This window comes from Monodelphis domestica, chromosome 6 (genome assembly GCF_027887165.1).
Source record: "Monodelphis domestica isolate mMonDom1 chromosome 6, mMonDom1.pri, whole genome shotgun sequence".
Classification (NCBI taxonomy): Eukaryota; Metazoa; Chordata; class Mammalia; order Didelphimorphia; family Didelphidae; genus Monodelphis; species Monodelphis domestica.
The window spans coordinates 157,580,750-157,604,745 of record NC_077232.1 but is presented as its reverse complement, the minus strand read 5'-3'; the positions used below and the strand labels follow the sequence as shown (position 1 = coordinate 157,604,745).

The 23,996-nt window shown below is 36.1% G+C and overlaps 1 protein-coding gene across 12 annotated transcripts in view; it reads left to right on the top strand.

The window, feature by feature from the left end:
- LOC100010818 (UDP-glucuronosyltransferase 2A2) overlaps positions 1-23,996 on the top strand; it is a 251,836-nt gene that overhangs the window by 221,031 nt on the left and 6,809 nt on the right. For all 12 annotated transcript variants that reach the window (XM_007496356.3, XM_007496357.3, XM_007496363.3 and 9 more), the window contains 3 exons: positions 5,479-5,627; positions 14,433-14,564; positions 23,758-23,845. In XM_007496356.3, coding sequence (XP_007496418.2) covers positions 5,479-5,627; positions 14,433-14,564; positions 23,758-23,845 — 369 coding nt within the window. The remainder of the gene's footprint in view (positions 1-5,478; positions 5,628-14,432; positions 14,565-23,757; positions 23,846-23,996) is intronic.

Genomic DNA, 23,996 nt, shown 5'->3' with positions numbered 1-23,996 from the left:
GTCTTATTGCTATGTTAGTGTCTCTAGTACAGTACTGAATAATAATGGTGATAATGAATATCTTTGATTCACCCCTGATCTTATTGGGAAGGCTTCTGATTTAACCCTATTACTGATGTTTGTTGATGGTTTTAGATAGATACTAATTATCATTTTAAGGAAATCTCCATTTAATTCTGTTTTCTAGTATTTAATAGGAATGAGTTGTATTTTGTCAAAAGCTTTTTTGCAGCTATCAAAATAATATGATATGATTTCTGATGATTTTGTTACTGTTATCAATTATACTGATTGTTTTCCTAATATTCAACCATCCCTGCTGTTATGGGGAATATTGATCTTGAATTGGTAGATGTCAATAGTTACCACTGACAGAGAGCCTCAGCTGATGGCAGGTGATAACACTAGCAGGAGACAGACTATTAAAAAAAAACCTATTTATTATAACTTATTGAAGAAGCAGGGACAGGAAAAGGAAAATAGAAAGGTATGAATTATATTGATTATTGATCTATTTACCCTAAATCTAATATATCTATCTAAAATCCAGATCCGAAATCTGTCTCTCACAAGATGTTTTCTTCCCTGAAAAATCAGAGCTAACTTAACTCCCTTTCTATCTATTAAATAAATCTATCTTACTAAGCTATTCTAATTTAATTTTTTAATTTGAAAATTTTTATTTAATTAATTTATTTGGAATAATTTTCCATGGTGACTAATTTTATTCTTAAACTCCTTTCCTTATTTTGTAGCTTCAAAGATTCAATGTAGCTCTCTCTTTTTTTCTCCAGTCTCAGAGGATTCACTATAACAGGGTCACAGACACTGCTAGCTGTCTTGATCTCTTCTGCCCCATGTGGTGATTCAGGGAACAGCCTAAGCATCTCTCACTGTCAATTGAAAATCACTCTCCGATTCTTATCCACTATCAAAATGGTTTTCCAGGCTAACTTGTCTCCAAAATCTTCCAAGATTCAAAGAGCCAAATCCCTGGACACCTTTCCTCAACAAGGAAAATCTAGAGAGTGACCAGTATATCCAATTGCCTCTCCTAGGGGCAGCTGGGAATTCTCTCTGACTCTCTGAATATTCTCTTTCTGGTTAAAGGAGCTGAGGTGAAATTCAAAAACTTTTTCTAGCCTACAAAGTCCTAGCCTACAAAGATTAAGTCCTAGGTAGAATTAAGGATTGTAATCCTTAATTCTACCTAGGACTTAATCTTTAATGAAGCTAATTAACTAATTAATATTTACACTGCATTCCTGTTATAAATTCCACCTGGTCATAGTGTATGGTCTTGTAATGCATTCCTTAATTCCTTTATTAGTATTTTATTAAAATTTTTTGCATTGATATTTATTAGGGAAATTGGTCTATGTATTTTTCTGTTTTTGCTCTTCCTAGTTTAGGCATCAACACCATTTTTTGCCATAAAAGGATTTTGATAGGACTCCTTCTTTGACTATTTTTCCAAATAGTTTACATAGTATTAAAATTAATTTTTCTTTACATGTATGCTGGGATTCACTTATGAATCCATTTGATCCAGATAATTTTTTTCAGTTAATTAATGTCTTGCTCAACTTATTTTTCTAAAATGGGTTTATTTAGATATTCTATTTCCTCTTCTGTTAATTTGGGCAATTTATATTTTTGTAAATATCCATTCATTTCACCTAAATTGCCAGATGTATCTGTATATAATTGGGCAACTTGGGACCTAATAGTTACTTTACTTTCATTCTCATTAGTGGTAAATTCACCCTTTTCATTTTTGACATTGCCAATTTGATTTTCTTCTTTCTTTCTTAAAAATCAAATTAACCAGTCTGTTTTATTATTTTTCTATAAAATTAGAACCTAGTTTTATCAGTTTAATGATTTTCTTAACTTTCAGTTTTATTTATCTCTCCTTTGATTTTCAAGATTTTGATTTTGATATTTAAATGGAGATTTTAAATTACTTATTTTCTAGTCTTTTAAACTATATATCCAAATTATTGAAATACTCTGTCTCTATTTTATTAATGTCAGTATTTAGAGAAATAAATTTTCCCCTAAGGACTGTTTTTAGATGCATCCCAAAAATTTTGGTATTTTGTCTTCTTGTTGTCATTCTCTATAATTAAATTATTGTTTCTATGATTCGTTCTTTTGCCCACCCATTCTTTATATTATTTAGCTTCCAATTAATTTTAATCTATGCTTCCATAGTCCTTTAATGAATTTTATGTCATTATTGTTTGAAAGAGATGAATTTAATAATTCTGCCTTCCTGCATTTGTTTGTGAGGTTTTATGCCATAAGCTAGATGATCAATTTTTGTGAAGATGTCATGTGTAGTTGTTAACATGGTATATCCTTTGTATTCCCATTCATTTTTTCCAGAGGTCTGTCATATCTAACTTTTCTAAAATTCTATTCATTTCCTTAACTTATTTTTTATTCCTTTTGTAGTTAGGTTTATTATTTCTAGTGGGGGAAAAATGGGATCCCCCACTAATATAGTTTTATTGTCTATTTCCTGCTATAATTCATTTAATTTTTTACTTGAGAATTAGATGCTAAACCATTTGGTACATATATATATATATATATATATATATATATATATTTGATATTGACCTCATTTTATTCTTTATGGTTCCTTTTAGCAAAATATATTTCCCCTACTTATCCCTTTTAATTAGGTATATTTTTGTTTTTGCATTGTCTAAAATCATGACTGAGCTCTTCTAGGAGATCTTGTTATGCTTATATCCAATTCACATTTTTTATTTGCAGCTTTACTTATATCTATTTTGAAATCAGTGTCTTCTTCTGAGTTTGTGTCTTGATCTTCCATGTCACCATAGTAGTTTTTATGGTCAGATTTTTGTTGCTGTTGTTTTTTATTCATTTTCCTAGCCAATTTATTGATTTTTAATTTAAGGTTAAATGATTGGACTCTGGTCCTGAAATAAATAAAGGAATGAGAGAAGAAAAAAGAAGAAATGAGAATTTAAGGATATTGATTGATAGAAAATGGGACATTGGACTAAGTGCCTAGGTCTTAGCCTATCCTTGATCTTTATGGGATGTAAGTCATACAAAAATTACTTCAACTCATCAATAAAATGAGCATAAAAATGTTTGTGCTAACTACTCCACAAGGTTATGGCAAATACATAACAACATCAATAAAATACTTAGTAATCTTAGAGGTCTAGTGCCTTGGATCAACCCCTGATGCTTACTACTGTAATGGAGGAATTAGTTGGTGGTAAAAAGGATAGAGAAGGAATGGCTATCTTCCCCCTTAAAGCAGGGTCCAGGAAAGGCAGCTGGTAATTGAAGCTGGCCCAGAGAGAGGAGAGGGAGTGAGTAGTTTCTCCCTTCAGCCTTCCCTCCTCAGCTATGGCTGCTTCCCTAAACTGGCTCTTGACTTCCTCCACTACTAATGCCTAAAGTTTTCTTCTCAGGGAAATTACTCTCCCCCTCAAGCTGACCCACTCACATTTGAGTCACAGGAAAAGACAACAACTTTATTATAAACTAAGTCAACCCAGTGGAATTGCACATCTATGGGAAGGGTGGGGAGATGGAAGGGAGGGAAGGAATATGATTCTTGTAATCAAGGAATAATGTTCTAAATTAACTAAATAAATAAACAAATTAATTTAAAAAAATTAAAAGGGGGCAGCTGGGTAGCTCAGTGGATTGAGAGCCAGGCCTAGAGATGGGAGGTCCTAGGTTCAAATCCGGCCTCAGCCACTTCCCAGCTGTGTGACCCTGGGCAAGTCACTTGACCCCCATTGCCTAGCCCTTTACCACTCTTCTGCCTTGGAGCCAATACACAGTATTGACTCCAAGACGGAAGGTAAGGGTTTAAAAAAAAAATTAAAAGATGGGTTAGAACTATTATAATTACACATAATAAAATAAATAAACTAAGTCAACTAGGGTAACACAAAGAAATGGCTGGCATGAAGGAAATTGGTGAGGAAAGCAGGGAAGGTGTCCCTACTCTAACTACCCCTTTTCCCCACTCCTAAAATTGGGGAATCCAGGCCAGGCAACCTGTGAGAGAGATTCAGGCTTGGCTGGCCCTGGTCTTGACCCACTGGTCACAGTTCAGACCCAGGGCACAAGGAGTTGTGAGATAAGATTGACAGAGACTCAATGTCTTCTTCAGCTGTCACTTCAGATGGGAATTGGGGAGTGGGGTGGGGGTGGGAAGGATGTCCTGTCATCATGAGAGGAAAAGGTGAATATCTCCTCAGGAGAAAGTCCTGCTCAGCCCTCTCTCCTACGCTTCTCAAGATAGAGAGACCTAACTGAATCTCAGTCAGAATCTTCTTGCTTCTCAAGATTCCAGACCTCCTGGGGCCCCTCCCCCATGGAGGTAAGCAGATTCAATGGCCCTACAGCTTGCCACTCTTCTACTTCTATGACTTCAGGAAAGTTGACACTCCTTGGACCTTGAGTTTCTTCATCTGTAAAATGAAAGGGTTAGATAAAATGGCTTCTAGGGTCCCTTTTAGCTCCTGTGCATGTCCTATCATTATTAGGGGATGAAAATAGCATAAATGAAAATACAAGATATAAACAATGAGGGGAAGGGCAAATATACTAGAAGGGTAATACAGGATGAAATAGAAGATAAAAAAAAAAGCATGTTGACATTAATTAGGAAAGCTAAGACAGGACCAATTAATTGAAGGTTTTGAATGACATTTGACAATTACTTGTGGTTTGACTTATGATGCCAGTAGTTTGAGGTTAAAAATGTAGATTTAATTCTACAGTGACTATAAATAATGGTTAGGATTTTGTTAATTGTACTTACCTTTTATGCTATATTCTTGATTCCCATGATCTTAATGAGCAAACATGATTATACAAGTCACTGACAAAAATCATTTGGATAAGTACTTTATTTTTTCCCCAAGTCAAGTCAACAAGCATTTATTAAAGTTCTATTACATGCCAGTCCCTGTGCTAAGGGCCAGGGGTACAAAGATAGGCAAAAACAGTCCCTGCTCTCAAGGATCTCACAGTTTAATGGGAAAGAAATGTCACCTAAAGCACTATGTTCAAACAAAGTCTATGCAAAGTAAATTGGAGATCATTTCAGAGGGAGGCACTAACATTAAGGAGAATAAGATAGACTTCTGAGCACTGTGAGTCCCTACAAGTATAGAGGCCTTCCTAGAAATACAAAATCCTCCATTACTTCTCCAGTAGGGATTCTTAACCTATGATCTTATTTATTTATCATATGATCTTATTATTTTTAATTTAATTTAAAGAATTTTTTCAATATGATTGGTTTCCTTTGTTATTCTGTGCATTTAAAAACACTCTTCTGAGAAGGGGTCCATGAAATATTTTACCAGCCTGCCAAAGGTGTTCATGGCACATAAGAAATTAAGAATTTAAGAACAGGTTTAAACTCTCCCTTGAAGAGCTAAATTCTTTTTTTTTCCCCCATAGGAAGACCAACTACATTATGTGAAACCATGGGGAAAGCTGAAATGTGGCTGATTCGAACGTACTGGGATTTTGAATTTCCTCGTCCTTACTTGCCAAATTTTGAGTTTGTTGGAGGACTCCACTGTAAACCTGCCAAGCCTCTTCCTGAGGTAAAACTGTCAAATGATTTTCCAAGTTTAAGTCTTCTACAAAAATGTCCTATTTTCTGTGCACAAATACTGATAATCTATTAGGTGCCTGCTATATATCTGCCATTGTGCTACATGCTTTATAAATAACATCCCATTTATCCTCACAACTCTGAGAGGTAGGTGCCATTATTATTCCCATTTTACAGAGTTTTGAGAAAACGAAAGTGGACAGAAGTGAAGTGAGTTGTTCAGTGTCACATAGCTAGCAAATTTCTGAGGTCAACTTGGACTTCCTGACTCCAGGCCCAGCACTCTGTCTCTGTACCACCAGATCCCTCAAGGGCAATTACACTGAGCTGGGACTCTGGAGACCCTTGTTGTGATTCCTGTTTTGTCACTACTCTATTCTGTACCCTAGACATAGATTTCTGATTTTTTTTTTACTATGTTTTCATCACAATTACAGAAATTTTGAAAATAAAAGTTTAATTCTGCCCTTCTCCTGTGTAGAGAACAGAATGTTTTGGATTCTAGAGATGTGGCTGATGAGAACAGACATGGCTATTTGATTGCCTTTTTTTCAAAATGAGAGTTTTGAAAGGATTTTAGTGAAGGTGGGAAGTAGAAGATTATAGCAGAATTGTGACATTTTTTAAAAAGTAATAAATTAAGTGTACCAGTCAGACTTTGATTTAACAAATCAATCAAATTATGTAGCCCCAATTAAACTATGATAAGATGTTATACTCTGATACATTTAAATTATATTTATTTAAACTAAATTATAAGATGGTATACTGATACATTTTATCAGGTATTCATTATGTATGAATGCTAACTAGACACCTCCTTAGGTAATACATTAATATTAATAATACCTAGCATTTTTGTAGCACATATACTATGTACCAATTCCTATACTAAATGTTTTACAAATATTATCTCATTTAATCCTTGAAATATCTCTGAAAAGTAGGTGCCATTATTATTATCTCAGTGTTATAGATGAGGAAACTAAGGCAGAGAGGGGTTAAGTTACTTGCCCAAGGTCAACACATGTATAGTAAGTGCCTGAGGCTGAATGAGATTTTCCTGACTTCAAGTCCATTAATTTACCCACTGAGCCACCTGTTTAATTGTCTCAGAAATTTGGTTATGCCATGTGGGTCTTCTATAAAGTTGAAAAACAATTCAGAAGCCAAGACTTGAGTGGTAGTAGGGAGGATGGGCAGCTAAATCTGAGAAGTAATCTCTTTTAGAGGAAAAGAATGCCTAGATATAGATTTCTTCCTGACCCTTTTTGTCTAGAGAAATACTTTGAGAGCTTCAGAGGGTCTAAAGGATTTTGGACATCCCATCAGTGACCTAACAGAGTCTCCAAAAGAGGTTATGACAGTGTCTATGTTGGAGTCAAGGACAACCTACTGAGATTGAAGGCTCTACATAAAGATAAAGAGAAAAACAAATAACAAACTATACCATACCTAAGGAAAAGAGAAGGAGGACCTAATTCAAGAAGGCAGTTTTGATCATATAACTATCACTGAGATTTCATGGGATGAATCTTATAGTTGTAAATTCTCAGAAAGAAAAGATTTGTCCAAAATGAATAGCATAGATAAATAAAAGGAGAAATGGGGGAATATGGAAATATTTACCTGTTAAACTTATAAAGAAAGAATTTATGAGTAAACAAGGCTCAGTGAATTTTATTATTTTAAATTTAAAAGTTTATACAAACAAAACTGACGCAACCAAAATTAGAAGGGAAACCAAAACTGGGGAAAAAAAATTTTTGACAAAGGCCTCATTTCTCAAATATATTAAGAACTGAGTCAAGTTTACAAGAATACAAAACACTCCCCAATTGAAAATTTGTCAAAGGATGTGAACAAGAAGTTCTCTGATGACTAAATTAAATTTATGGTAACATGAAAAGATGCTCCAAGTAATGATTGATTAAAGAAATTCAAATTAAAACAACTCTGAGAATTTTTCCAAGTCAGAGATCCTACCTCATATGTATTAGATTGGTTAATATGACCAAAAAGGAAAATGATAAATATTGAAGGGGATGTGAGAAAATTGAGATATTAATGCACCCTTGGTTGAACTGTAAAACTGATACAACTATACTGGAGAGTAATATGCATACCCTTTGAGTCAGTAATACTATTGCTAGGTCTGTATCCCAAAGAGATCAGAAATTGGGGAAAAGGATCTAGTTCCACAAAAACATTTTTAACAGCTCTTTTGGTGGTGGCAAAGAATTGGAAACTGAGGAGGTGTCCTTCACTTGGGGAATGACTGAACAAGTTGTGGTATATGGTTGTAATGGAATACTACTGGGCTATAAGCAATGATGAACAGAATGAAATCAAAAAAACCTGGAAGGACTGATATGAACTGATTCAATGTGAAATAAGCAGAACCAAGAGAACAGAGCATACTGTATGATGATCAACTGTGAAGGCCTAAACTATTCTCAGCAAAGCAAGTTTTCAGGATATCTACTAGAGACCCATAATGAAAAATGCTATCCATAGCCAATGAAGGAACTGTCAGAGTCTGATTGCAGGTCAGATCATGCTATCTTCCATTTTATTTCCTTCATGAGTGTTTTTATTTCATGTATGAGATGTGTCTTCTATCATGACATGAGCAATATGGAAATATGTATTGCATTAAAGTACTAGTATCACCTATGTCAGACTACCATCTGGGAGGAGGAAAGGAAGGAGAAAGGAGGAGAGAGAATCTGAATTACAAAATGTCAGAAAACAATTGTCAAAAATTATTTCTAAATGTCATTGAAAAAAAATTAGAAATTAGAGAAACCAACAAAGGGATAGCCTATTTTTTATCTCATTCTTACTAAGGAACTTGTTTCTAGGATGGAAACATGCTTTATCTTGGAATTTGTGATAAAGAAAAGGAAAGCCAAGAACAGATTGGCATATATTCTAAATTTAAGGAGAACATGTTTTAAAGAGTGTAGGGAACTAGGTAGTGTAGGTAAGATTCCATGGACTAAAATTCTATAAAGGAAGTCAGTCCAAGAGAGAAAGGAAACTCTTGAAAAAGAAATTCCAAAGACACAAAAGGAAAATATCCATTGAAGATTAATTAATAAACAGCCATTTATTAAATGCTGGCAAAGTGCCAAACACTAAGCTGGATAGGTGTTGGGAATACAAAGACAAAAATGAAACAGTCCTTGTCCTCAAGGAGTTTACATTCTATCAGAAGAGCAACATGTATACACTTAATAAAAACATATATACAAAGTTATTACAATGAGTTTTGAAAGAAACTAGGCATTCTAAGGAGTGGAGGTAAGGAGGGATTACATCATAGGCACAGAGTACAATCTCTGCAAAGGGACTGAGATGGGAGATAGTGCCTCAAATTCAGAATATCTACTAGGACATATTTGCTAGATTATAAAGTACATGGAGGGGGCAGTGAGGTAGCACAGTCCATAAAGCACTAGCCCTGGAATGAGGAGGACCTGGGTCCAAATTTGGTGTAAAATACATTCCCAGTTTGACCCTGAGCAAGTCACTTAATCTCTATTGCCTAGCCCTTGCTACTTTTCTGTCTTATGATTGATATTAAGACAGAAAGGTAAAGTTTTTAAAAAGGGAAGAGCTAAAAAAAATATGTACATAAAGGAGAGAAATGTGGGGTAAGTCTGGAAAGGCCAACTGAAGCCAGATTGTGAAAGATTTTAAATGTCAAAATAAAATTTTCCATTTTATTTTAGAGGAAATAGGAAACCACTTTTTGAACATGTGAATGGCCTAATCAGACCTCTGCTTTAGGGATATCACTTCCTTTTTTGGAAAATGGATTAATTATTAGAGAGGAGAGAGACAAGAAAAGGGAACATCAATTGAACCAGTTAAGGTAGAAGGTGAGAAGGACCTGAACTTGATTAGTGGATCTGTGACTGGAGAGAAGGGGAGAGAAGAAAACCATGTTATGAAAAGATGATTGATAAAACTTGGCAAATAATTGAATATGAAAAAGTATGAGACAGTGAAAAATCTAGGAAAAGGCAGTCATTCAAAGCAGCATGTGTGCACCAATAAACTTAGATTTTTCTTTAAGAGATAGAAGAAAAGCAAGTAATAGGATAATGGGATAAATTTTAAAGTACAAGATATCTATGAAGGAATAATATTAGAAGTGCTAAAACTCAGAATGAGTTGAAGTTACCAGAATTATCAAAGATAACAAAAATATGGAGTTAGATATATTGGAGAAACAAATAGGATATAAAGAAGGATAGATAGGACTATTGATTAAAGTGGGTAGGATAATAATGATTGACCAAAGAGAAATGACAATTGAAGTTATAATTTTGCTCCTACTTTCTCTGCCAAAAAGAATAATCTATGAACTTTGTAAAAGCACAGAACAAATATTATACTCCACAGAGTAAGAGATAAAAAGGTAAAAGATTTACCCAGGATAACACAATTAGGAAATGTCAAAGCCAGAACCTAAAGTTTTAACTCTTTAAATGGCTATTCCCACTACATTTTTTTTTTGCTATGCCATGCTGAAACAAAACCATAATTGGTTTTGAACTTTGCCTACTTTTGACTTCTTCACATAAATGGAGGTTCTTCTCCACCATGATCTTGACTATACCCTAGCTCATTTGACTCTGCTACTTACTCACTGCCCTATAAACCTCACCTTTAGGTCTTGCTTAAAGTAGAACTGTGCATTATAGTATATGCAAGGTAAATTAGCTTAATGTAGTGGAAACCAGAGAGAGTAATCAGAAGGCTATTATCCTAATCACTGATCACTTTTGTAATATTTCTAGAGGAAAGATGGGGAGATTGAAAAAACAGGGGATATGTAAGGTTTGTAGCAGGGACTGGAGGAATTGAAGGGAGAGAGGGAATATGGCTGCCGGTGAGGCAAAGGAGAGAGATGCCCCGGCCGAGAGGCTTTATTTTGAACAAAATGGGGTGTCCAAGAAATGAGCCATTTATGATAGCCTGTGGGAATGTCTTCTTGCTGGATTGCTGCCAAAGTTTCCCCAGAGCAGGTAAACACAGACCCTCCTAAAGGACAAGCCTTTCCCCAGAATTTGGTCACCCAGCAGGAGTACAATAAAGAATGTTTGTAATTGGATGACTGAACTGAGGTTCAGCTCCCTCTATGCCCCAGAAAAGACAGTCCACTTATCTGACTGGGATATCCAAATAAGATAAATTTTAGTAACCAGTTTGGATTGGAGAGGTATCAGGGAAAAGGGAAGAGGGATGTCCCTAAGTAAAGCTGGAGTCTTTCTCAGCCTTGGAGCTGAGGCTAGCCTCACAAGCTTGGGTAGGGTTTTGTGACAAGGAAATCACTTTAAAAGACTGATATATATTAATTTAAGGTCACCAAGGAATTCAGCTATGTAATTCCTTAATGAAAACTCAAGTCAGCAGTCAGCCTTTTATGGAGTTTAATTACAAACAGGAGGATGAAAGGTATTAGAGAGAGAAAGAGAGAGAGAGGGAGAGAGAGAGAGAGAGAGAGAGAGAGAGAGAGAGAGAGAGAGAGAGAGAGAGAGAGAGAGAGAGAGAGAGAGAGAGAAGGGAATAGGGCTTAAATACCCCCTTTGTTTAGGCTGGGCCAAAAGGCCCAAGCCCTTAGATAGCAGAGGCAAAGAAAAGAGATCAGTCCTTAACACTCACGTGACCAAAATGGAGAAACAGTCTCAAGGGCCTCCACCTCCAGCTTCCTTCAGAGCAAGCTTCTCAGAGCACAACCTCTCAGAGCAAAACCTCTCCAACCCCTTCAGAGCCACCTCGCTCAGAGCAAAACCTCTTCCTTCTTCTTCAGAGCCACCTCACTCAGAGCAAAACCTCCTCCTTCTCTCCTCCGACCCCGCTATCTCAAGGAACCATCCAAGTTCCCTCTCCTCAGTTCTCACATCTACCAATCACTGTCCATGTCTTCCCTGTGCCAATGGTGGCTCTAGCTTAACCCAAGACCGCCCAGAGGTCTGTGGCTTTGCACATGTCTGTTGAAGGTCATATTCTCAAATAATTAAATCTTGATCCTTTGCTGCAGCCCTTCCTAAATCCTGTTACCCTGAGTAGGGTGGAGATTGGAAGTTCCAAGACCTGGTTCTGTCATTCCAAGTATCTCTATTGTATCAATTCTAAAATCAATCATGACTCAAAGAACTTCCTGTTCTATGCTTAGGCATAGGTCAAAGCCCTTTCCATTGTTCAGCAAAAGGTTTCTGTCCTAAAGTAATCTTAAGTAGGGAGGAGAAGGACCCTCCCATGCCAAGGGGGGGTTCACATTCCAATAGACTATCAGTAGGAAATTTTTCAAGTATGAAATTTCCCAATGGTGAAATTTCCAACATTTATAAGTCTAAGAAATTTTAAGGTTTACAGTTTCCCTTATTCCTGTCTACACTATATCTGTGCTAGTTTTCTTAATTTCATATCATAGAAGTAGATAGCAAGCAACAAGAACTGGTTGGGCCTGTCTCTTCAGGCTGAAGAAAATAGAGGCTCCTCACACTCCCTCCGCCAGGAAAGAAGTGCTTGTCACAAGACCCACTGACACTCCCAGTTGCCCCTTCCCCCAGCAACTTTCAGTTTTGACAATTTCTTCTCTCTCTAATATTCTCATTAATAACTTGCTTGTTCCAATACAGTGGCAGAAAGTCCAGAACTTGTTCTAGTTTCCTTTCCACACTTTTAAGCCCTGCCTATTTTGTATGTGAACAGTGCAACTATAAAGCAAGAAGATTAATTTTAGAGGTTATGAATGAATATCAATCTCCCTACTCTGTAGAAGTAATTTTAAAAATTGATATTTTTCAATAAACAAAAATCTATTTTATTTCTTGTTTTCACTCCCCATTATAAAAAGAAAAGTAAAACAAATAACCTTTAACAAAGATGCACAGGTAAGAAAAACAAATTTCCATATAGTCCATGTTCAAAAAATTTATTTCTCAGTCTGTGTTTGGAGAGCACTGTCTCTATGTTAGAGGGTGGGTAACATGTTTAACCACTTGTTTTATGGAATCCTGCTTAGTCATTGCATTAATCAGAATATTTAAGTCTTCCAAAATTGTGTGTCTTTACAAGGTTGTGGTTATGGCAAAAATTGCTTTCTTCATTCATTTTATTCTGCATCAATTCTTATAAGTCTCCCCAGATTTCTCTGAAACTACTCTCATCAGCATTACCTAAAGAACAATAATATTGCACTCTATTCATATACTGTGATTTGTTCAGTCATTCCCCAGTTGACAGATATGCTTTTAGTTTATAGTTCTTTGCACAAAAAAGCTGCATAGCAAGAGTTAATAATTTTTGGTGTTTTGAGTCCCTTTGGCAGTCTGATGAAGCCTATGGATGCCGTTTCATAATAATGTTATTAGATACATAAAATACCTGGAGCCACAAAGAAACCAATTTTACTGCAATCCAATTAGTTGAGTGTTGCGGACCAGGCCAGTAACCTCTGCTATAGGTAAAGATGAGTCTATTGGATCACTTGAACTTAGGGATTCTTGGTGCCCATAATAAATCTGGCACCAGGGGGAAGCCATTGGGCTGTCTAAGGAAGAATGAATTGGGCCATGTCAGAAACAGAAAATGCCAAATGTCTTGTACCCATCAGTAGTGTGATTGACCTATGAGTAGCCAGCCATTGTACTTCGGCTTGACCAACATGGGAGCAACTAGTCCTGTCTCTATTTTTCTGTATATACTGTTATCAAAATATATTTTAAAACACAAGTTTCTAGATTCTAAGCTAAACTCCCTGATTTATAGTCACATCTTGTTTTTAATTACATTGTAATTGTTCTTTAAAGTTTATAGTTTTAGTCATTAGTCAGTGTGTGTATGTATATGTGCATGCATTTATGAATTGAGTATACAAATGTATTAGTTTGAAAGTTCAGTTCAGGGGCTCCCCTCCAGTTTATATTAGAGTCACTTGCATCTCTTATCTCCTTGGTGAGAATACAAGCTCCTTGAGAGCAGGGACAGTTACCTTTTATAATAACTAGCATTTATATAACGCTTTACAAATATTATCTAAATTTGTCCTCACTAACAATCCTGGGAGGTAGATGTTATTATTATTCCCATTTTACAAATGAGGAAAGTGAAGCAAACAGAGGTAAAGTGACTTGCCCAGGGTCACACAGTTAAGAAGTGTCTGAATCTAGATTTGAACTGAGGACTTCCTGACTCCAGGTCTACTGCAGCACCTACATGTTATTTTAGAGGAAGGAAACTGGAAGACACTTTGATTTATCTTATAGGATTCCTGTTCAGGTCCATATTGAATTGGATAAGCTCTGAAGTCCCTTCCAACTTTGAGCTTCTCTGAATCTATGCTTTTTATATTCCCACAAATAGCCCAGTGCTTCACATGTTGTCAATTCTTCAATTTTCATAAATGTAGAAGCTCCCTTTTGCCAGCAGCTTTTCCTGTTAACTTGATTACAGTAGGTAGCCTTTGGTTTAGTTACTGTGGCCAACAACAATCACCAATACTCAAAGGTAACCAACTGTCTGATAATGAACCTCTGAGCACACCCCACTAGGACCCTTTTAGGAAGACTTTCCGGCAAGGTAAGATAATTTGAGACCCCAGAGCATGCCTATAAGGCATCAGAGAACAACTTTAGTGGAAATCAGAGATAATGTGCTTAATACCGATATGTTATTCATAAATGTTTGTTAGCTTATTTGGGTTAAACTGATCTTTTAAAAAAAATTTCTACTACTATTTTCCAGCTGATATCTTTTTTTTATCTCTTCTTTACAGGAAATGGAAAAATTTGTCCAGAGCTCTGGGGACCATGGTATTGTGGTGTTTTCTCTTGGGTCAATGGTGAAAAACTTAACTGATGAAAAGAGTAATGTGATTGCTGCAGCTCTTGCCCAGATTCCACAGAAGGTGAGAAAAAGGAGACCAATCTTCACTATTGCCTTGGTCTATTTGATATTTGGAAAGAATCTGGTTATCAATATTTTCTAAAAAATTCAGTTGAAATCATAATAGAACTTGCTTCCATTAGTTTAGATTCTCAAATATTTTCTTAATGATTAAACTTTAGGAAAACAGAGTGGCGTATAATGAGTATTCATCAAATTTAGCTCTTATTCTGCCATTGCAAAAGAAGATCGGCAGTTTTGAAAAATAGGAACAAGACCCCTATAGCTGTTCCATAGTATTTATCACCTTCTAGGCTGAACTGCTTTTTCCCCCAAAGGATCCTGGACTATTTTTAGTTCTCTGAACCTGAAAACAAACTGTTGCTGACCCACTGAATGATAAAAGTAAGACCTGATCATGGAAAAACTGTCTAGATCCTCAGGACCCACTTGTACCTTAGCCCCACAATCCTAAGCTCTCAGGATCAAGGTGTGGCTAGGCTCAAATTAGTATCAGGCTTTTCTAAACAGTGGCTTCTGCCCTTAAATATCTTCCCATTGTCATGGCCAGGTAATTGGAATATTAGCTACTGTACTCTAATCCAGTAATGCTGGCATCATCACAATACTGTCTTGGAATATTATGATTAGAAAGGCTTTTGGAATTATTCAAAATGTGAGTTTCATAAGTTTTCAGACTTGAAACATTTCTCCTGCCCTTCATGTACACAAAATTATAAAGGTAAGTCCCTGAGTGTTGTTGTTAGTTCTTTCCCAGGATTGGCCATTCAGATAACCAATTTAACATTTCATTTTCAACAACTCTTGAATATCTATCCTATCTTATCCTTCAATTATTCTCATCCCATATGATGTTGAATAAAGTTGTAGGAAGTCACACAATCATTCTAATTGGGAACACTATAAATTCATGTTATCCAAATTCAAATGGGGTCCCACCATAGCAAGTCAACCCTTTTATTACTCCCTAATTCCTCCTAGGGAAGCTAGGTGACTCAGTGAATAGTGTGCTAGACTTAGAGTCAGGAAGGAACATCTTCCTGAGTTCAAATCTGGCCTCAGGCTCTACCTGTGTGACCCTGGGCAAGTCACTATTTGCCTCAGTTTCCTCATCTGTAAAACGAGCTAGAGAAGAAATGGCAAACCACTCCAGTATCTTTGCCAAGATAACCCCAAATGGAACCATGAATAGTCAGACATGGCTGAAACAATAGAACAACAACAGAATTCCTTCTACTCTCATTGCTCACAAAAAGTATTCTAAATCTCATCTTTCCTGAAATATCCCATAGCTCTCTACTCAGATAATCACCATCTGATTTCCAGGCCTATCATCTCTTTCTCAGAGTTCTACAATAATCCCCTAATTAGTCCTCTGCCTTATATCTCTACTCTCCAATTTTTCTCACATATAGCTACTCAAAGTGATTTTCCTTAAGCATAAATCTGACAAATCATTCTCCTTGTCATTAGACTCCACTGGCTCCCTGTCATTTCTAAAATAAAATATAAATTTATTTATTTTGCTTTTAAAGTCCTTCACAACCTAGTTCCAACCTATTTTTCCATCCTCATTTTAGAAGTCTCCCTCCCACATAGGGCACTAGCCAAATTGACCTTTTCTTGGCTCCTAACATAAAACAATCCATGTCATACTTCAGTGCCTTTACATTGGCTATCCTTCATGTTTAGAGTTCCCTACTCTCTCACTTATACCTTTTTCCCCTTCCCTTTTATTCCTCCCCTATACAATTCAAGTACCGCTTTCTATATTTTCCATCCAGTGTTCTCCTTTCCTAAGTACCTTGCATTAATTCCTTTTTATTTGTGTCCATTTGTTCCCTTTATTTTAATTCTGTGTGGATTTATTTTATGATCTTTTTGTTCCCCCTACCCTTTAGATTGCAAGTTTCTTGGTTATAAGCATGATTTCATTCTTTGTATTCATATAAGTCTCATAGTCTTTGTCACATAACAGATACTTAATTATTGCATGCTGATTAATTAAAGTGATACTTACACTTTAATCTGTTGTTAATGGATTTGTGATCTCATTCATGTAACTGCTATCTTTACTGGCATAGATCATGACCTTTCCAGGATTTCTCATCTGTGGGATTACTGTCTGTCGTGTCTCATTTTCAAAAATAATCTACTCCTTACATTCCAGAAGCTTTCTTTTTGTTACTTTACATTTCCTGTATGCCTGGCATAAATGCTATGATAGCACCTTAGATTTGTATCAAACATTTCTTCCTAATAGGTGTAAAAGTTAAAATTAAATCTCAATAATAAAAAATATATTTTAAGAGATTTACTAATGATCATTAGAAATGATGGAATTAAGAAGATACAAAATAAAGAACTACGTACTTATGGCTGATCAGCCAGTTCAAACCTTACCACCTCCAAGCTTGGGACAGGAAGTAAAAAAGTGGGACCTTCCATGTCCCTGCCTAATATCCCCTATCTATAGGAAGTATGTAATGATAGGAAGTCAGTGGGCTCCTGGAAAATGTAGTTATTTTTTAGGGTAACAGATTTTCAATTATACATTCCCCCCTGAGATCCATGGAAGACTAGTCTCTCCAAAGGATCTTATAAACATAACCAACTTTGAAATTACAATAATTTGGGGATAAAAGGAAAAAAGAACAAAACCAATGATTGTTAGGCACATTGACAAAAAGCCAGTTGGGGGCAGTCCCCTTTGGCATAAGAGTATACATAAAAAAACAAATGCATTCAACCCAACACAGTTCAAATCACCTCATCCCAAGATTCAATATGGATCTTCTGTTGCAGTGTATGGTCTGTGCAGGCATCTTCATTGTGCCTTCTCCAAACAGTTTACTTTCTATATTTGGAGAGGTAGCATGTTTCTTGTCCTAAAATTACTCTCAAAAAGAATTTAAACTTTGCAATTTAGAATATTAATAATAATACATTCTCCCCCTGACAAGGGTGTTGAAAAACCCACGTATCACTTAGGAATGCATGGCTGAGTTATGAGGTATATGAATCAATTGGCAAGAGAAATCAAAAACATCAAAAAAATACAAATAAAAGAGAAAATAATTTCTGGTTGAAATATAGACTATCAAAGTCTTATGTGTAGGGGACAGCTGAGTAGCTCAGTGGATTGAGAGTCAGGCTTAGAGATGAGAGGTCCTAGGTTCAAATCTGGTCCTTGAAGCAGGTCCTTGAATCAGGGCCCAATTAAAGTAATTTGTATCCCACAAGTCTGTAGGACAAATGTAGTAATATTTCACTTACCCATTTGTAGCCATGGAAGTCGCCATGCTATAAGACAAAAGAAAAAAAAAGACTAGATTTTTTGTGTGATAGGAAAGTGTCATTCCTTGGTCTGATTTTACCTTCACTCTCAGGGATAAGGGGAGCCAGGATGATATCCAAACTTCAGTACTTGTCTGGGAATATTTCACAAAGAGTGTGGTACAAGGTGTCCTATGTCTTAACATATGTTAAACATCCCAAACTCGAGTCTCACATTAGGTTCAAGTCCTTTCGTATTGGCTTAGAAATTCATCAATCCTATGTGGATTGGTTTGGTCCTTTTTGACCTTGTGCTGTGTTGGCACTATACAGTTTAGCTTTGTGCTTCTTTGGCACTGTGCAATGGCTCTTTTTGTATTCCCTTCTCCTGGAATCAGACAAAATCATTAAGCAAAGTCCAATAATCAATTTAAACAATCAATGGCATCATTTTATAGTCTAAAGCTTTTGGGGTATGCATTGACATTATAGAAAATGTATTTTAAACTTATATTACTACAAAATTTTAAAAAGTTAAAGAAAAATAGTCTCACCAAAAAAAAAAAATGAGATCCATTTCCTTTTAACTTAACCACTGTGTGATTACAAATGATTTTCAGAATAAAACAGTAATACAGTAGATAATGCACATTCAAAGAAGTACCAAAGTCCCCAAAATTCACAATAGCCCAGTTAATTACAATAGCAAACAAACCCACTATCATATTTCATATAAATTGCTGTATGACAAAAAAAAAAACAACCTATGAACTTATGGATATTTGTCACAATTCTTACAGACATAGCAAATCTTTAAACCTTGGCAAATATATTTTTACACAAAGTAAAACTTATTTGGGTCTAGAACATCACCAAGAAATCTAGATTGTTCTGGTGGAAGTAAATTAAACTGAAGAGTTTTGCAGGAACCCTTTTTGGCTTCCTGCTTCATAGAAACACCTTGTCAGAAACATTTCTTTGTTTCTCTACCTTTAATACAACATTCTTTATAAGATAAATATTTTTTAAAATCATCCATTCAGAAACCACTAGTTAATTAAAATTATTTCTGAAGACCATTTAGAATTACCATTTAAATTTTAGCTCATTAAGTTTTTCAAAAGTTGTTAGCCAGGTTGAGTCCATCCATCATCTATGTGATAATTAACAAGTGCAAAATAAAACCAAAAAAAAGTGTTTGTGGACTTTTATAACATTTTGTTCAGTAGTCATGGGGGAAAGGTAACAGAATATATCTAAAAGTTAAAACACAGTAGATTAAACTGATTCAGTGTAACAGAATAGTATTGAATACATTAATATATGAATTTAAAACAACAAAATTAAATCTTAAACAAAACAAACAGCAAAATACAATAAAATATAAAGACTTTCATAAAAACAATGGAGTATGAAAAGGATTAAAATCATCACCTTCAGTCCCTTTAAAGTTCCTTTCTCTCTCTATCCATTCAGATTCCTTTTGTCAGAACAGTGGTATTTCCCATAGCGAGGTAGAACATGGGATTGAGGAATCTCAAACTGGATGAATCTTAGAGACTGGGTAGGCACAAATGGCAAAGGGTTGTAGGGGGATGAATTTCTCCCCTGAATCTCTGGCAAGATAATTGAAAGGATCAGTGGTAGAAAGAAAAAAACATCCTAAAGCTGGAAGCTGTTTGAAATTGGTAACGAACTGCTCTTTCATAATCAGCTTTCTGTTTGGAAGAGTCTCTTCCTTCTTCCCATCTCCCCCTAAGGTAAGACACTAGTTTCCCCAGAGGGAGTTATGAGGCTAATCTTTGCCTAAGGAAAAAGACACCCTGGTTTGTTTGTTTTTCACCATCTGCCCTGAGGAGCAACTCCAAGGACTATTGGCTTCTTGGTGGCAGCAATCGGCCCAGCAGGAGCAGCAAGATCAGTCAGGGTTGGGGTGGAGGTCAATTTAGGAGTGGAATCAGAGATCAGGAGGTGGATTTCTGGAGGCAAGGGGCTGGGGCTGGGCCTGATGAGTGATTTGGGGTCAGGGGCTGGAGGAAGCAGTATCAGCAACATAGCAAGGAACAGGGAATGAAGGAGGAACAAGGACTCAAGCAGTTGGGCAAGAGAAGCAGTTTATCTCTTCTTCGCCAAGAGTCCCCTGGCTAAAAATAGCCCAGCCAGTAGGGAGAGCAAGCAACTGGCAAAAACTAGGAAAAGAAAAATGCAGCAGCTACAAAGAGAGTTGGAGTTTGTGAGGCTGGGTGGGGTGTGCAAAAAGCCTTGGCAGGAGAAACATGGTTTAAAAAAAATTATCTAGGCTATCTTAAAAAAAAAATTGAGAGTTTCTTGTCCCTTTTGGTCCCCAACAGTAAAAATTAAAATCTCAATAATAAAAAACATATATATATATATTTTTTAAGAGATTTATTAATGATCATTAGAAATCAAGGAATAGAGAAGATTCAAAATAAAGAACCATGTGCCTATGGCTGATCAACCAATTCAAACACCCGCCTAACCACCACCAAGCTCGGAACAGGAAGTAAAAGAGTGGGACCTTCCATGTCCCCACCTAATATCCCCTATCTACAGGAAGTACGTAATGACAGGAAGTCAGTGGGCTCCTGAGTAATGTAGTTATTTTTTAGGGTAACAGATTTTCACTTATACATAGGGTTCTTAAAAAACTCTTTCTCTTTAACAAAAACAATTATAAATTGACTTAACTTTTGTATGTACTTTTCTAAGAGTTTTCACATGATCTCTCATATTTCAGTGTCACACCAGGGCCTTTCCTCACACCTGCTCTTACTGAATGTGTAATGTAATTTGCTAGAAAGAGGTTGGATGGCTTGCTTGGGTCAGAGAGGGTCAGAATTTGCTGAAAACTATGGCTCATGAGCCTCAGCCAATCGGTTCTTTTTTTTTTTTAACTAATCAGCATAAGAACATTGTAGTTCAAGTTTTTTTTAAAAAAATTGTTAAATAGCATAGAAAGATAAGTGATGAGAAAGACTTCCCATCTACAGAGTACACTTTCCCATAAGTTACCATATCACCAGTGGGAATTGGAATTTTGCAGGGAATTTATATGACATGGAAAATATGTATGGTGGAGCATACACAGAGGGAACATCTACCTAGGAAATACATGAAAAGGAGCCCATCCATAAGGAGTGAGTGAAAGGATACTACGGAATGATAGAGTTTGAGTTAGAAGGACCTTAGGAGTTACCTTTACCCTTCTCCTCATTTTACACATAAGGTAACTGACTGAGGCTGGGAAAAGTTAAATTTCTTTTCCAAGAAAAAACAAGTAAACAGAATGTATAACTGGGATCTGAAGCCAGCCAGATTCTCTATGGCCAGGCCAAGTCCTATTTCCCCTGCTGCATCCCTTTTTCATGCATAAAGGGTTAGAAAAAGTATAGCCAGATCACACCAGAAGCTGAGTCAAATCATAACTAAACTCTGTAGAACTCATGATGTCACTTAGGATATCACTGGGTGAATTTCTTGATGCTCTGATTTTTCTATCATACTCTGCTGGACTTGGCCATACACACTCTTATGTCTTGTCTCTTTTGAGAATTCTCTATTATAGTACATAATGGAAAGATCAATGAGCCTTGAGTCCTTGGATGTGAGTTCAAATCCTCACTGTCACTGATTAACACCATGACTTGGGCAAGTCATTTATCAATACCCAGGTATCACACTCATATACCTCATCTGCAAAATGAGCCAGCCTGCTTGCCTTAGATCTATGATCATGTAAAAAGAGACTGTGTGGTTCTCCTCTGCTTCTGCCCAGAACCTTGTGTGCTCTTTCTTACCATCACATGCTCTTTACTACCATCTTGACTATGTTATAGCTATTGGGTTGTCAGCTCTGAAAAACTTGTAGCAGATTTTATTTTTTAAATTCAGACTGGTCAGTATCACTCAGCCAGTTAGCTAGGGAAAATCCTAGGGCATTTTAAGTCTGTCCTTAAAACCGACTTTTCTCTGATCCCCTTCTCAGCTATTTGAGCAATGGTTATTTCATTATCCTAAATAATTTATTAAGTGCCTACTATGTATCAGACACTATGCTAAAGATACAAAGAAACATGCCCACCCAAAAAACAGGCCCAGCTCTAAAGCTCTTCATAATCTACTGGAAACATTCAAATAACTCTGTTCAATCTCTCTCTCTCTCTCTCTTCCTCCCCCTTTCTTTCTCCCTCTATCTCCCTCCCTCTAAACATATATACACATACACACAATATACATATGATATATGTATACCTATACACACAGACACACATTCAGATAAACTTAGGTAAAGAGGGATTAAATGGCCATTGAGCTACCTTCTAAATGGGAGGAATTTCTATGATTTTGTGATTCCTTTTGGCACTGTAAAAAGAATCTTGAAACTGATTGTTAGCTGATTGTATCATCACAGAGGTAGATAGTGCATGTATTACTGTTGCTGATTGTATCATCAGAGAGGTAGATGGTGCAAGTATTATTGTCATTTTATAGAACAAAATGTGACTCAGACTTCCCTAATAATTCGTCTAGCATCAGAGCTACTATGTGTCTTTGAGTTCAACATTATTTCCATTGTAACACATTGTCTCTCTCCGTTTTTATTGTTTCCAATTTATCCCCCTTCAACTCATACATACAGCTCCCCAAATTTTCTTCCTAAGGCATGTTTCTGATCATGTTACTCTGCTCAACATTCCTTACTCACTTCCTATTGCCATTAAGATAAAATACAAACTACTCAGCCTGGCATTGAAAGCTGTCCATGATTTAGCTCATCTACTTTCCAACTTCCCACCATGCTAAATTTCAGCTAAACTCCATTTCTGGCTTTTTCCTGAACCTGGCATTCTATCTCACACCTTCACAACATTAAACAAGTCAACTCTTATGCCTTTTCATCATCTCCTTTTTGAATTCTTATCTTCTTTCAAGGTTCCCTCAGGGGCTACCTCTTCTTTGAAACCTTCCCTGATCTCCCCCATTAATGCATTATTTCTATGTTCTTTCTCTTATTCCTTGTTTTTATTTATCTGGATATATATTGCACCCACCAGTAGATTTCTGTAGTCTCCTTGGGGACAGATACTGTTTTTTACCTTGTATTCAATAGCACCTAAACAGTGTTTTGCACATATATAAATACTTACTGAACTAGATAAAGTTAATAAAAGATTTTCTGAGGAAGGTGAATATAAGTAAATCTTTCTCAGTAAACATTAAAGCAAATACATTTCCTAGGCAATGTTGAATTTTAAAATTGAGAGCTAGGATGGCCCCTCCAAATATAAAAGATCTGTACTGTATATTCTAATACAGTCCTGTCAATTGACTCTAGGAAGATGCCTTAAGTTCCTGCCTCCATCCCCAATCTGTTGTTATAATTTTCTCCTCTACTAAATGGGAACAATAATGACAAGGACTGCTAGGTAAAACAGTGGATAGAATGCTGGGTCTGGAGTCAGGAAGACTGATCTTACTGAATTCAAATCTGGCCTCAGACACTTACTAGTTTGTTTGGCCCCTAGGCAAGTCACATAACATTGTTTACCTCAGTTTTCTATCTATAAAATTAATCTAGAGAAGGAAATGTCAAACCACTCCAGTATCTTTGCCAAGAAAAACCCAAATGGAGTCATAAAGACTTGGACACAATTGAAAAAAATACTGGACAACAATGACAACAATAATGACCTTAATAGGATGTCTATGAAAGTTCTTGGAAAGGATAGATACAAAGTGGTATATCTATTTAATACTTATCAGGTACTTTCTCTGGGCCTCAGTTTCCTCAATTCTAAAGAGAGGGTTGGACTAGATTCTTACTAAAAGTCCATATGATTTAGAGTTTTATGATTCTACTCACATTACAAATCTTTTTTTTTCTTTTATTTTCAAAGGTTCTGTGGCGATACAAAGGAAAGAAGCCAGCCACATTAGGTCCAAATACCAAAACCTATGACTGGATTCCCCAGAATGATCTTCTTGGTGAGCTTATAGACTAGAAATATTAAGAATTTTTTTAATTGTATAAAATCAAATCATATCTTCTTGCTTCTCTTCCATTTAAAAAATGCCATTTTAGAGAATTATCCATCTGTTATATAAACCTCTTCATTGTCAGTAACAGGAAATTTTT